The sequence below is a fragment of the Penicillium odoratum genome (genome assembly GCF_028828045.1).
Source record: "Penicillium odoratum strain IBT 22623 chromosome Unknown utg000004l_segment0_segment0, whole genome shotgun sequence".
NCBI classification, from domain to species: domain Eukaryota; kingdom Fungi; phylum Ascomycota; class Eurotiomycetes; order Eurotiales; family Aspergillaceae; genus Penicillium; species Penicillium odoratum.
In genome coordinates, this window is record NW_026643146.1 from 1950807 (window position 1) to 1965820 (window position 15014).

General features: G+C 48.4%; 5 protein-coding genes across 5 annotated transcripts; 2 read left to right on the top strand and 3 right to left on the bottom strand.

The window, feature by feature from the left end:
* Positions 1-1148: 1148 nt before the first annotated feature.
* N7520_005002 (glycoside hydrolase family 5 protein) lies at positions 1149-2276 on the bottom strand (the record flags this gene model as incomplete). The annotated part of the gene is made up of 4 exons (XM_057138936.1): positions 1149-1830; positions 1882-1946; positions 1999-2151; positions 2205-2276. The coding sequence occupies 4 exons, from the start codon at positions 2274-2276 to the stop codon at positions 1149-1151; spliced, it is 972 nt and encodes a 323-aa protein (XP_056997143.1).
* A 1892-nt stretch (positions 2277-4168) lies between these two features.
* N7520_005003 (Eisosome component PIL1/LSP1 family protein) lies at positions 4169-5467 on the top strand (the record flags this gene model as incomplete). The annotated part of the gene is made up of 4 exons (XM_057138937.1): positions 4169-4286; positions 4453-4586; positions 4637-4820; positions 4869-5467. The coding sequence occupies 4 exons, from the start codon at positions 4169-4171 to the stop codon at positions 5465-5467; spliced, it is 1035 nt and encodes a 344-aa protein (XP_056997144.1).
* Positions 5468-6931: 1464 nt separating this feature from the next.
* On the bottom strand, positions 6932-8458 carry N7520_005004 (bZIP transcription factor; the record flags this gene model as incomplete). Its single annotated transcript, XM_057138938.1, has 2 exons — positions 6932-7497; positions 8200-8458. The coding sequence occupies 2 exons, from the start codon at positions 8456-8458 to the stop codon at positions 6932-6934; spliced, it is 825 nt and encodes a 274-aa protein (XP_056997145.1).
* A 1033-nt stretch (positions 8459-9491) lies between these two features.
* N7520_005005 (Dehydrogenase multihelical) lies at positions 9492-10588 on the bottom strand (the record flags this gene model as incomplete). The annotated part of the gene is made up of 2 exons (XM_057138939.1): positions 9492-10407; positions 10479-10588. 2 exons carry the CDS (start codon positions 10586-10588, stop codon positions 9492-9494), a joined length of 1026 nt encoding a protein of 341 aa, XP_056997146.1.
* A 764-nt stretch (positions 10589-11352) lies between these two features.
* On the top strand, positions 11353-14572 carry N7520_005006 (transcription factor domain-containing protein; the record flags this gene model as incomplete). The annotated part of the gene is made up of 7 exons (XM_057138940.1): positions 11353-11421; positions 11484-11647; positions 11761-12032; positions 12090-12586; positions 12639-12814; positions 12871-13413; positions 13462-14572. 7 exons carry the CDS (start codon positions 11353-11355, stop codon positions 14570-14572), a joined length of 2832 nt encoding a protein of 943 aa, XP_056997147.1.
* Between the last annotated feature and the right edge of the window lie 442 nt (positions 14573-15014).

A 15014-nucleotide genomic window follows, 5' to 3' on the forward strand; every position in this document is an offset into this window, starting at 1 on the left:
TGATTTCGCTCGCCACATTGAGTTTCTATTCGTGTCAACGCTAGCCCTATTTAGGTAATACTGGTAGGATCCGTATTGGATTCTATAGACTATAAACATCAGAAATTATGGGTTTCTTAACTTCATACTATGAAGTAAGCAGTAAATCTATCACAGAGTATTTAAGCACCTCTTTCCTACTGAAAGCCCACGTATAATCACGTAGACCCGTCAATTAATCAATATATAACACAATAATTACACTTACGTAGGCGGTCACTAGTGCTCAGGGACAGGCCTAGTTCCATGGTCGAGCGCAGGATCAGCATACCATGCCTCGTCACCCTCCCAGCCCTGTGAACTTTGCTCTGCCCAAATTGCACCAAAAATAAATGAATCAAAAAATCAAAAAATCCTGTTAACAAAATTATCACATTACTAAGAACCCAGCATCAGATTATACAGGAACAGCTAAGCTTGCGTAAAAAATTCTCTAATCCTAGGCTTCTGCATTTAAACCCTTGGCGTGGAGGCCGCGCCTCAACCGCACGTTTTCTGGGTCGTTGCTGACTTTTTCGGCATCCACATTCATAACTGTTCTAAATTTATTTCAAACTTTTCTGGGGCGGAGTATCCCTGGATACTCAATTTATCCCAAAATGCACCCAAGATCCTAAACTTTAGGCAGCTATTTAGCAACTGCGCCAAAACTTGCGTGGACATCAGCCACGCATATGACATGATGCATGCCAAGATGATGCGGTGGCAGCTTTCCATGCTTCTTTCATGTTAGTCAACTGGAGTGTGGCTAGCATGACCTATTTGGGTTTAGCGCAGTTTATCCTTAAAGGTGCCGGTTGTCTCCCTCACCAGATCACCCACTCTATCTATTATTTGGGTCCCATGCTCTTTGAGGACACGCGTTCGAGACCCTGTCCTTCCGCGTCTCTTTTCTTTTATTTCCGCTAGCTACTTGTGGAGACCCCCGGTAGAAAACTAACATGGTGGTAAATAATGTAGGGGATATGGTAGGAGACTGGTAGGTAAGTGGTATACTTGCTAACTAGCACATTCGAGGTCTTTGGAGCATACTCAGAAGTCACGGATGTCAGTTCAATAAGACTAAATCCTCAAACCTATATCCGTCTCTGCAGTACATCCTAAACCTCCTACGCAAAGAACGGCTCCAGCGTCGACAACATCCCCGTATAAGCAACACCACTCGGCGGCTCCATACTAAAGATATAACTCCCCCACCAAGGACCCGCAGCCCACCACATAGCACCTTTCCAAACCGCTGAATTCTCCTCCAAATAAGTCAACATCCCCACAATCGCCTCCTCACACACAGTATTCACCCCACCCGCAAACTCCCCCAAGATACCAACTTTGTCATTATCAATGAGCCACTGCGTCGCAGACTCCACGCGCTCCTGCCCGATCGTGCTCGAGACGCAGGTCGCGCTGGTTCCTGATCCGTCCGAGTCGAGGTACTGGTGCATCTCGTAAACGATCTTGTTTTCGGGATCGGTGAGATTGACTAGGTTAGTGTTGTATTCTGTCCATGTCCAGGCGCCTGTGTAGGAATTTCCTTCGACGAAGATATATTGGCTTGTTGCGCCTGCTGCGCGGATGCCGTTGATTGCGGCTTGATTGAGATCTAGGACCAGGGTTTGGTCCATGTCGTGGTATTCATTGTCTGTGAGTGTGAGTGTGAGTGTAGACTTCGGTTGTGGGGATGCTTGGTGCTTACTGGTGTCAAAAATCACTAATGAGTTGGAGGCGAATTGCTTCGCGACGTTTTGCCAGAACGTTTGAAAGTTGGACGTGCTTGTGATGATTGATCCATAGCTTTGATATGTTAGCTTGGATACTTGGTCTTGTGGGGTGAGAGATGCTTACTATCGACCAAAGTTATGTGGGTCCAGAACTGCGTGGGCGCCTTGTGAGGTGATGTAGTTCACCACCTGGACTAGTCAATTTCACGAAGTGCAGAATCGAGTCTGGGTAAGCACGTACGTATGTCAAGTTGCTCAGATACTCAGCGTCAAAGGATCCTGTCATCGTAGTTGGGACTAATCGCTCCATGAGGAACGTCACACGGAAAATATTCATGCCATTGCCAATCAAGGTTTTGATGGTGGTTGTGCTCGGGAAAATATAGTCGGTTCCCTGTCAAGGATGAGAATCGATAAGATTTGGTATCTCATAGATAATCTACTCACATACACGCCTGGGATATTGCCTGAACCAAATTCAGCACCAGACTCACTGGCTCCAAACCCTAAATCGGTCATCAGTCTTTGGAATGGTCTTTATTATCATGAATTGGAGACCAACACTCAAACGAAGAAGATTTCTTAGCAGTCTTCAGCGGAGATGCCAATGCAGATGCCAATGCAGCCAAGAGAGCAAAGTAGCCGAACCTCATATTGAAATCTTCAGATATTTCCTAGGTATACAGTCGCGAGTCTGTCTTGACCTTCAAACAACCTACACTCTAACAGCCAAGTCTCCATTTTATAGCCCAAGGACACGATTAGTCCATCTACCCAGTATTCTAGCGCATAGACGGAGTCAAAAAGAGACACGGAGCATACTTCATAGGCCCGTCACCCCGCAAAAGGCTAAATATTAAGGGGTACCATGCTGACGATCGAATTTGCGGGGTATGCACCAGAAATCCAAGCCCGAGGAAGATTCACAACAAAGGAAAAGTCTCAAACGTAGGCCATTTCAAGATTCTTGGACGGATCCTGTTCTGAGACGGAACTTATTTGCAATCTATATACCGAAAACGATGCCAAGAGGGGCTTTCTCCGCAAAGCTGTGTAAGTGTTGTTCTTCATGGCTCAGTGGCGTATAATTAATCTCTTCATTTCCGGGTATATTCGCGTAAAAGGGCCCCGTGGCTTTTCGGGAATCGATCTGCGGTAGCCGTGAAGAATATCGGATGTGGATTATACATCAGTTGTTCGGGCGGGGACTTATTTATGTGTGCACAATGTGGACATGTATTGAAGCGTATGCAGAGGTCATGAGGTGAATTTCTACACCAGGTCTATACAGGTGACACTGTCCTAGAATGACTGTTTTGGGGTTAATGAGACTGATCGGGCTTAAATACTTGTCAAGGGCAAGGAATCATGCTGCTACTTTTGGGCCAATGGCAGCCTGAAGGGGAATGAGTTCATGACCTTATATATTCATATTCGAACACTTGAATCTGTCAAGTATAAGACAGGACTTGATCAGATCAGCCGTGGAGCCTGGCAGCTCTCGAGGTCTAATAGCAAGTTGGATTCGAAAACGCCACAATTCATCGGTATCCACTATGGAAATGTGGCTGGGAAAGTCAAGGCAGGACATGAACTATGGGGTACACCTAAAGCTTATCCTTCGGATATAGACGCGTCACAAACACGAGCATAAGCATGAGGATGAGAATGAACATGAACATGAACATCTTATTTTCCCTGCAGTTCGTCGAACTGACGAGGTCAATTCTTGGAACCGGATCTGCCTATCCCCCACTGATCTGCCAAATAAGCTGATCCCATAGATCGTACCATAATGTCGATGAAGAGTGCCTTGTACCTTCCAAGCAAATTCTAAAAGTGCAACATGAACTTTCATGACATGGTTGAGTCTATACAGGAACGAGGTCCATGACATCAGTGAAGGAACGATGACGTCGGTGATTGAGTACCCCAAAAATGCAACCAAAACGATGAGAAATCAACGCTATTGACTCTTAGCGCCTAATTGAGTTGCCCAGGATACACTAAAACCCCAAGACTTACAGTACTGGGTTTGAGACAACTTTCGTGTCTTTTGAACTCCTCTCTTCACCCTCTTCTACTCAAAACTCTCCCAAATCGGGTTAAGCTCCCGATTGACGACGTCACCATCAATCCAAAGCTTCTTCCTTCATATAATCCTCTCATCAGGAAAAGACAAGAAAAAAATTCCAAGGCTCTCTCCGGTTGCAGTGCAGCTTCCGTCACATCCCGTGTGTGAGTTCCCCCCCTCTTTCACATTTACCACACGTCACTACTGCGCAAGGTCGCAAGGAACTGGGGAGTTTTTTTTTCCTTTTCTAACTTTCTCGTGCTGCAGGTACAACTTATCTCTTTAAACCAAAAAGTCTTCCTTCATCTCCCCCCTGACCTTATCAACACCTTTCACCATGCATCGCACCTATTCTATGCGCCAGACGCGCGCCCCGACCGCTTCCCAGGTCGAAAACCCTCCACCACCATTGTCGACTACCAAGTCGAACCGCTGGCTCGGAAAGGGTGGCTTAGGTGAGTAAGAAAAGTTGACATTCCGATCACGATCGGGTTTGCGGGCAATTGGGAGCGCGAACTTGAAGCTGCCTGATCGGGTACTTGCCGACCGCCCCCCCCCGCAAAAGCGAACTACGTCGACCTCGGCAGAATACATTTCAGCACAGGCTAATAATTTCATCAGGCCATGCGTTCCGCAAAAATGCCGCCGGTGCCTTTGGCCCCGACCTTGCGCGCAAGCTGTCCCAGCTTGTCAAGATGGAGAAGAACGCCATGCGCAGCATGGAGCTTGTCGCGCGGGAGCGTATGGAGGTTGCGGTATGTGCTCTATTGCCATTTAATGGATCAAAGCAGCTAATAGTAGTTAGCAACAACTCTCCCTCTGGGGTGAGGCCTGCGACGAGGACGTTTCGGATGTCACGGATAAGCTTGGTGTCCTGATTTACGAGATCGGTGAGCTTGAGGACATGTTCGTCGACCGCTACGATCAGTACCGCGTCACCATCAAGAGCATCCGTAACATCGAGGCCTCCGTGCAGCCCAGCCGAGACCGTAAGAATCACACCCCCAGCAGAGAAAAACAGCATTAACCCCCCACAGGCAAGCAGAAGATTACCGACGAGATCGCCAAGCTCAAGTACAAGGACCCCAACTCTCCCCGCATTGTCGTGCTGGAGCAGGAGCTCGTCCGTGCCGAAGCCGAGTCCCTAGTCGCCGAGGCTCAGCTCTCCAACATCACCCGCGAGAAGGTCAAGGCCGCCTTCCAGTACCAGTTTGATGCCCTCCGCGAGCACTGCGAGAAGGTCGCCATCGTCGCCGGCTACGGAAAGCACCTCCTCGACCTCATTGATGACACTCCCGTGACTCCCGGCGAGACCCGCCAGGCCTATGACGGCTACGATGCCAGTCGCGCGATCATCCAGGACTGCGAAGATGCCCTCGGTAACTGGGTCAACTCAAAGGCCGTCGTCAAGTCCAGCTTGTCGCAGCGCTCGCGCACTCTCTCCCAGCGCCACCGTAACAACCTCAAGAATCGCGAGGGCGTCGACCTGTCTCAGCAGGATGCTCCTATGGCCGGAGATCGTGACTCCTGGTTGCCTGCCGACCAGCATCCCAATTACGAGGAAGAGGACGGAGCCAGCACCTTGGAAGGCGAGGTTCGTGGTCGTGAGGAGGAGCGGGAGCCTATTGCCGCCTAGATGAAAAAAGAAACGATTTCTTTTCTTGTCTTGTCTTTCGTTTCCCCCACTTACCCTCCAAATTGGCGTCCTAGCAAGTTCTCACATGTGACCGATCAAATATGTCGCAATTGTCATCCCAGGAGCCTGAAGAATCCATGTTCATGCTACGCTGACGCATTCTTGGCTACGGTTGGATGGCATTTAATCTCAAATTGCATATTGCAATTGCACAATCCGGTCACGCAATGGTTTACCTTTTTCCTTTACATGACGACCCCTGCTTTATGTCGATGTCGTGATACTGTACCCGTTGGTCGTGCTCGATCTGCCCCGGTTTGTCCAACCTGGTGTCGGTCGAGGACCCTGATTCTCCAGTTTTTTTTTTCTTGTTCAGGGTTGGATACTGAAATACGTACGGGTATTTTTCTGTTTTGTCTGTCTTGGTTTTCCCTAATGTAATACCATCTTGTGCTATTCTGTGTTTTCTTGTTCGGTCTTCGGCCTGATAGGAGGGTCGGGGCTGGGTAATTTAGGTGTTAATGGAATTGTTCTTTGATGTATACTTTCTGTCGTATTGTACTAGATATAAGGTGTACCAACTTAAACCCTGAAGCAGCACTCGAGTGTCCATGGATAGCTTAAGGGGAATTGTTACCAATTAGCCCTGGTAAACCCCAATTGATCTAATCTGGGCGTGACAAGTAGAGGCATATCTACGGATAGAACTCTAGTACTCGAAGTAAAAAATCCGAGGACTCTGTTTCCGGTCCAAGCAACGAAGGTCTTTCTGTACCTTGTATATATGCATGCCAACAAATCGAAACCCAAAAAGCAAAGATAAAATGAAAACAGCAACCGGGATTCCCTCAAAGTCAAACACAAATTAAGCCCCCTTCCGAGAAAACGCATTCTTGAGTAATTTGAATTTGCGTCTCACAACACCGCATCGTATCCGTAATATCTCATCTCTCGTCCCTATGTCGGACTAAAGGACACATTTTCGGACAAATGATCAAATCAAATCGCAGACAAGATATACCAGCATGAGCAAGGGCTGGGCAGAGAAAAGAGGCAGTAGAGAGGAGTGGAGAAAGCCCAGGGGGTGGGATGGTCGGATGATAGAAATAATAGAGGTGATATCAAAGACCTTGTCTTTCAAAGCGTAGTAGAGACCATCCCTAAGAATCGCAGAAGTCGTAGTCGGAAGGGGAGGTCCGAGTCGCGAAGAACGAGAATAAGAGAGAAAGGTCGTGACGTCGTCATGGGGTTTGATCTCTCCTTAAGGTCTGGTCCATTTTTGATAAATAATGGGATGTCGAGGGGAGGAGAAACAAACTCATATCGAAAGAACAAGAACAAGAAAGAAATGGCAAACACCAGCGTAGTCTTTCGAGAGTCGACGATGATCGCGGAATCAAGAGATGATACATGAAAAGAAGTAGGCCAAAGGAACAGCAAAGCACAAAACTTGACTTTAAGCGCTTACTCGTCAGTGCCCACACCCTTCTTCTTAGGCTGGATGTTTTTTTGGCCCCGGCCACCAGTTGATTTGGGTTCTAAGGCGCCGCTATCCACGGGAGGCGGTGGCATCCGAGTCGTGGCTTCGTGCTTTTCAGTCAAGAGGTTCTTCAACCAACGGTTCTCCATCTCAAGTTGAGCCACGCGAGCCTCGAGAGAGGCGTTCTTCTCGGTGGTCTCGCGGACAGTGCGCTCGAGGACCTGCTCACGCTGCTTCTTCTTCTGACGGAAACGAGCACTGGCGGCCGTATTGCGGCGGCGCCGGTCCTCTTCAGCGGCATAGCGTACACCTTCCTCCTGGCCGAGGGCCGCAGCGATGCGGTCCCCAGGGATTGAGGTGCTGTACTTGGTGTTGCCCATCTGGCCATTGGGCGGGGAGATGGACGATGAGACGTCCGAGGGAGTCATCTGTCCCGGAGCGTGGCCGAGCTCGTCGGGCGCAAATGGGACAGGCGGGTAGATGGAGTGAGCCGAGTACGGCATCATGTGATCGGGGATAGAGTAATTGATGGACTTGTCACCAGTAGGACCTGAAGAATGGAGTAAGCAGTGGTCTTGCTTAAGACTGAAGTTCAATATCGTGGAGAGGTTCATCCGTAAGCTGGGGAAGAGATCCGCAACCCTATCAAGGGAGCCGCCAGGACCATGCACACGATCATTATTTGCATCAAATAAACTCTAGGGTTCACATAAGAGGGGGGGAGGGGAAGTGATGTGTAAGTAAAACCCCGGTTAACCAAGGCAGCCGTGGCTTCTGCACTCATATTCATGCGGGATTGCGTGCTCGCTATCGAGCTGGGCAGAGGGGCCTTCGGGAGCAAAGCACGATGATCTCATTCCAAAAATGAGATAGATCACTCCGCAACAGTCCAGAATGATTCTGGGGCTGCATCTTGTGGGCACGAGCTTTTTGAATTCAAATAGACCATGAAGATCTGGAGAAAGTTGATGTTGGGCCGGGGAAGAGAGCAACCAGGCCAAAATTAACTGAGGGCCAAATAGGAACGCCCTCTCCCCGGAACTCCGGGCAAAAAATGAGATGTGATACGGGGATATGGGATTGAATGGAAATGATTTCAAGGGGGTTTGGAGCATTCAATCTTGCCCAGGGGCCCCTCCCAGCCCAAGCCAAAAACGCAAACACGAACCACAACGCAGGATGATGGCGCAAGAGATGCAACCTCTCGCAACAAAGTCAAAGCTTCAATGGAAATTAAAATATTTGCACGTACCATGATAGGGATAACCCCGAAGATCCAAAGAGCGGTCATCGTCTATGCTATCGTAAGAGCTAACGGACAAGCCTCCCATGCCTTCCGTTTGATCGTAATCCATATTCACGTTGCCAAACGGGACCAGCCCGGTGTCAGTGTCAAGGGAATATGGTCGACTCTTGGTTGATGGATCGTGTCGACTAAACAAGAAGTTGAAGTTTTCGATCTTGTCAAAGGCAGGGCCAGAACCAAGCGGGCGAGGATGCTCCTCAGGCATGATGAAGGAAAGAAGGTTGCAGGTTGAGGGGTATTGGAATGTAGAAATAGGAAAAAACAATACGAAAAAAAAAAAAGCAAAAAAGTCCCAAAAGTCAAAAACAATACAGAAGCCAAAGATCTTGAAGATGGCGTATGGTCTTGCGTTTAGGGCACTTAACCAAGAGGGGGGTGGGTGAGCACAAGGAAGGACGTGAGTGGTTGTGGGTTAGGGGGGAAGTCTCAAGTTCCAATGAGACTAAACCCCAGATCAGATGGAAAGAGTGAGGGGACGATCCCGGAACAAGCAAGTATGAGAATGACAAGACCAATACACGGGGGGATTAGGGCGAAGTTCGGTCTCGATCACCTTACACAAGAATGGAGACTCGCATAACGCGCCACGTTTCTTCTCACGAATCACAGGGTCAGAATTATAAAAATTCAGAAGAAAAAAAAAAAGGGGGCGTCTGAAGGAAAGAGGGGGAAGGGGAAGTGCCTTGAGCTTCAAGCCTCGAGATCAACTAGTCGATGATCTGATAGAATGGAGAAATGTCGTGATCGCAATATCTGGTTCGTCGGTTGAACGCCCCCTCTTTCACCGCTCTGGTCGGGGCGGGAAAAGCATGGTATAGATTACGTAGTACAGAGGTATATGTATTGGGGGGAATAAATATACAATCTTGAGTATATAGTCCTGTGGTAAAATCCCAGGTATAAATAATTAGTAAATGAAAATGATTTATTAACATTCTCAAGTGACAATTCAGAAAGGTCCGCTCAGTGAAATTTGACGGGGCCGCGGAATTTGGGAGGAAAAGATCCACTTCTAAGCCTACAGATGACGCGGACCTAAATTACCCGATACAAGCGTAATTACAGAAGCTTGGCACTGTCCCGTGGTCTCCATCTGGTTTAATGCTTGTCTCATAACGTACGCCGTACTGGGTACATCAAAAATCTACTTCTGGTTCAGGTCCCGAAGGTTGGCAAATACTCTATATGGAGTCCACTGTCGGCTGAGATCGTCATTTTTCCCATATTGCCCAAAAGACCTATGACATAGGTCCGATGTCGTGATCCTCGACTTCTGACTGCTGACGTCTCGCTATGATCGTGGCGGCATCTTCCACGGTAGTCCCGCGTTGCCGCGACTCAACTCGTTCATGACCGAGAAGGGTATCTTCGGCCACGCTCCGGTAAACTTCTGCAAAGCCTCCATAAACACGGCTACCGACACCATCCCATCCGCCTTCACGGTCAAAGGCTTCACCGATGCCGCGCATCTCGTCCACCCATCGGTAGGCCTTGGGACTCATGGCAATAATGCCAGACTGAGTCAGCGCAGCTGTATGCGGTGAGTATTGTTGAAGATGGTCCAGTAATTCCGGCAAGAGATCCTCGCGCTGCGCAGTGGAGAACGACAAGATCGACAGCGCCGTGAGACCTTTGGTCAGCGCCGCAAAGGAAAGCTTCAGGGTGGACGCCGCTCCAATTCGATCGGACACCAACTTCATGTTCAAGATGTCGGTGAACGCCGCCCATGTGGAGGGCAGGTCCACCGCACCCGAGAGTACTATACTGGGTTTCTTCCACTTCCCGTCCGTATTCTGTGACGGCGGGCCCCCAATGATCCCACCGTCAAGGAAGTGGCACTTAGCCGATGACCCGATTGACGTGTCCACGTTTGTTTCAAAGAGTGCAGCTTGCTCCTCGGCCAATCGGGCGGGTGTTGCGTTGAGCTCGAGGAAGTAAAGTGGGCTGCGACTCGGCCGGCCATTCACTTCTTCGAGACCTTGTCGTTTCGTCACCGTATCTGGTTGTTTGACAGCCCTTGCGATACGCTCCGCGGTGGATAGCGCGTCCCGAGGAGGCACAATGGATAAAATGAAGTCCGCCTGGACCACTAGTTCCTGGTACGATTGCAACATTTCTATTTCAGCGCTCTTGATTCGTGCAAGAGTATGCTCACTGTAGGCGGATTAGCGTTTGTATAACGTAATGAGCATAAACGTCGACTGCCCACATGTGCAATGAAGTACCTTCTCCCTTCTGCGACCGTGATCACTCGGTAACCGTGGGCTTTGAGCAGTTTTGCCATCCCCAACCCCATATCTCCAATGGAGACTATCCCAACAGTGACTGCACGCATTTTTTGAGAGTTTTAGCGAAATATGCTTTCAATTTGTAGATAAAGCCCTTGAGGCAACAATTTGAATCTCAGTGCTTGACATCAAGTCAACAATTGTACTCAAGCTGTTCGGATACATATATGTATATGAACGGTGCGGGGTCATTTGTCAGCTTCAGTGGCGCCCTGTAAGTCATTGATAGCAACATTTGAATATTTAAGCTTAGTCTTTTTGAATCAATTGATGTCTGTGCCCAGACCAGATCTAGAAAACTAGTTAGTTCCATTTCCCCCATTCCCCATTTTTGTCCGCAGATCATGATCCAACATTGAATGTACGCCTTAGACCACAGCAAATTAACTTACCTTCCAGAAGGTAGACGGTTGGCTGGCATACAACACCTTACCTTCAAATGTTGTTATTCACCGGTTTTCATATGAAAAATATACAGTCAAGCGGTACCTAAAAGTACAAGTGAACCCCACGTTATAACAACCAGGGTCAAAGTCCCACTCAAGTACCCCAGAGAATCGGCAACACACAAAAAAATCCCGCCCGGCAATCTGAAATGCCGAGACTCCGACCCAACGACAACTCCTAAATGAAAAACCACCCTTCTTCATAAATCAGGACATTCACACTAAAGAAAAAAGCCTTGCAAATCAGCATAAGGCCAAAGAACCGAAGAGCCAAAAGGCCTTGGCATGACTTCCGCGGATGAAACTCCGTTATGGGGGAAATGCACAACGCCATGCGACAGCCGGGCATAATTTCCCGTGATGCAATGAGCGTCGACTCCACCGCTCTGCCCACTGGCTCCACGAGGTCTAACGGGCGGAGACGAAGTCAGAGGGTACTTGACACTGTTACCCGTGGCCAAGCTTTTATCGGGCGATGCTGACTGAGGGGGTTTAGGCCTGTGAGATGTGTTACCAGAAAAAGACCAAATGTGAGGTTGAGGGGCCTCATAAGGCCTGTGTTCAATGTATTCGACGTAATACCAAGTGTTTATTTCCTTCACAGCAGCCGCAGCTGCCGTTGCAGGAGAAGGAGAATGAGAAAGACAGTGAATTCCAGAGGTATTATGCTACCGACCCATATGCTATGTTCTATGTTCAGGTATTGGTCGTTTTCACATGATTCAACCAATTCTCTGATTGCTGTTTACTGAGCTCGACTGATATTATTCTAGTGGTGATCAGTATGTTGAGTCTTTAAAAGATCGCTTACAGAGGGTTGAATCCCTGCTGGTGGCGGCTGGTGTCTTGCGCGAGAGTGATATCGGTGAAGACGCCGTCTCAGATGAAGATGAGTGGGAGCACAGTATCCGCTCTGTTTCTTCGGGTCAAGCATCAAATCTCTCCGGGCCCTCGGAGGGTCATGAGACTGCACGTTATGCCAGTGGTGGCGACTTCGCTGTGCCCATGTTTAATTCCCACGAGAATGACGAGTCTAGATACTTCGGTTTGTTCTCCATTCCAAGCTGTGCATATTTGAAATCTCACTAACTGCATACATCAGGACGCTCTTGTCAACTATCCATATTATCACGGGGTGGAATCGAGTGGATCAAGAGCAAGACCGGCGAATCCAGCTTCGTGAGCATTGTATCTCCCGATTCCACCTCCCATGACCCGTGGCATGATTGGCGTCCAGATGTTTTTCATGATCTGTTTGCCTCTCGGGTCTATAAGCCGCTTCCGCCAAGGTCTGAAGTCTTTTCTCTTATCAAGGACTATTTTCGAACTGCGAATCGATTATTCCCAATTTATCATGAAGCCTCCTTCATGAAGATGGTGGAGTGGCAGTACACACAGCAGACATGCGATGACGCCGCTCGATGGGCCAGTATAAACATAGTGATATGTTTGGCTTATGAGTACCGATTCTCCAATAGCCTGAAACCGGAGAAAGATCGAGAAAAGGCTCGGTTATACTTTAAAAATGCCATGTCGGTTTTCACAGAGCTGGCATTGCGGCGCACCGATCTGCTAAGTGTGCAGGCTTTGATCAGTATGGTAAGTTCTTCCAATCCGCCTTCTCCATCCTAGTATATCTAATGAACCAAAGGGTTTCTTTCTTCGAGGCAATTCTGGCACACAGTCTGCATTGCCTTTTATGACCGCAGCAATGCGGTCATGCCAGAGAATGGGACTCCACCGTAATATCGAAAGACCAGACTTGAGCCCTGCTCAGCAAGAACAAAGGCGACGTGTGTTCTGGGTAGCATTTACTATCGATCAGAGGTAATTCATCTTGACCCATTCTATTATCTAGATTTACTGACATCTTCCCTATCTAGTGCATGCTTAAGAGCCGGAAATGCACCATCTCAACACCCTGACGATTTCGACGTTCCTCTTCCACAATTAACAGAGGAGGACAATGACCCAGAAGTGGCCCCAAATATCCACTTTTTCTGCCAGCTGTGCCGCATGTCTCTTATCAAGAGTCGCATTTATTGCCGGCTGTACTCCGCCAAGTCCTTGTTCAAGGACCCTCGTGAGATCTATGAAACCGTCAAAGAGCTTAATGCTGAACTTGAGAAATGGAAGAAAGACTACCCCTTCTCTGAGATACCAAAGTTTAGGGGTGCTGAAACCGATTTTCTGTTTGGATTTGCCTCTGTTGGTCTCCATTTCGTCTACTATAATGCCTTGATCATGATCCACCGGGTACCTCTCCTTCTCCACTACCTAATAACGAGGCGCGAAGAAGAATCGGACGAGCTGAAGTCTCTCAGCAAAGCATTCGCTGCAAAATCAGGCCTCATTTGCACAACAGCCGCACGAGACACACTGAGAATGGTGAATAATATGCCTTGGGGGGACATTGCCTGGCTCTGGTAAGTGCAGCACCACTCAACTTTGCCACGTTTCTAACAAAACGCCAGGTCTTTATTGTATTACGTCTTTCTTGCAGCAGCATCCATTTTCTCCAACATTCTCCGAGATACTCGCAGTCCGGGGGTGAAAGATGATCTTAAGTCTCTCAACATGGCAGCGACATTCTTTACGAGCCTCGTTTTACCTAGTGATGGTCCAACAAGCTATGCGGGTTTCATGACTCGCATGAGTACCACGTTGGAGCGCATAGCAAGATTGGCTGTCGAAAGAGATGAGAAGCGCGCTCGAAGCCCCGATGACGAAGACGAGGACGACCAAGGAACAAAAAGACACATCAGCCGAGCTTTCTCGGAGTCACGCCCGAAAATGCGCCATCGAGCTCCGACATCTACAAACCCCCATTCAAAAATTCACCCTCAAGCACCTGCTCCGTCCATATCAAACTCATCAGCCGCCATCCGCTCAAACCTGCCAATCGGCATGCCCGAAGCCATCGAAGGTTTCCCCTCCGTCAATTCATCCGGATACGTCGTCCCGATGAGTCCAGGCGATCCCAACTTCCCCACGACGGCCAACCTCCACCAACAACCCTCCTACACCCAAGGCCTTGGTCTTAGCAATCTCAACGGAACAGACGCAGATTCGTCCTTTGCAACAGCAAACTACCCAAATTGGCAACTATCTCAAGACTACACTGGATCAACAGCATCCCCGCTCGACACCACTCAAAGTCCCTACTCCCAAGCCAGCAGCAACGGCACAGGAACCCTGATCCCAGAATCATGGCAAGTTCCCCTAACAGCAGACTGGCAATTCGGCGAGAATCTATGGGCAGGCCTCATCCGCAACGAGATAGGAGATTCAATACAACAAACCTCCCTGCCAATCCTTAATTCGGACTCATTTCTCAATGGTCCGAACGCAATGGAGACTCAGACCCATTCTCAGAGTCAGAGTCAGACTCAATCTCAGAACTTTGCAAACGACCCGAGTTTTTACATGAACTACGGAGCTCAGTCCATGGGCTATAATTTTATTCCCCCACAACAGGGTCCAGGTCCAGGTCAAGCTCCTTATCAAGATCAAGGACAGAATCCCAACCAGGATATGGATCACACCCAGTCGCATTTCTCGAATGGATTTATGGGCATGTTCTAGTGTTCGGATCATCGGATAGGATATTTCCGGAGGAATTGTAATTCCCTTCCGTCATTTCGCGATCTCCGGCGAGTCTGTAATATTGTCTTACAATTTTGTGGAGCGGAGCTTGCATGGGTTTTAATATGGATATAAACATGCATTTTGGTAGTTTGGGGTGATAGATTGCATAACATGGATTGTTTACAAGTATCATCAGTGAATACTTTGAATAGAGATGCCCTTCTGGTAGTACCTTGAAGCACGAATTAACAGACTGATTTTGACGAGAGCTGGAAGCCGGTCAAGTACACTAGAGCCGTCCTGATTTAGCAAAAGTGGTCTTCAATCATTCAATCATCATGAGATTATAGACTCCAATCATCGTCACTCTTAATAATTCTCATTCCTCAGATTTCTTTTCCAGTTTTATTTGCATAAATCAAACATGCCCATGCAGTCG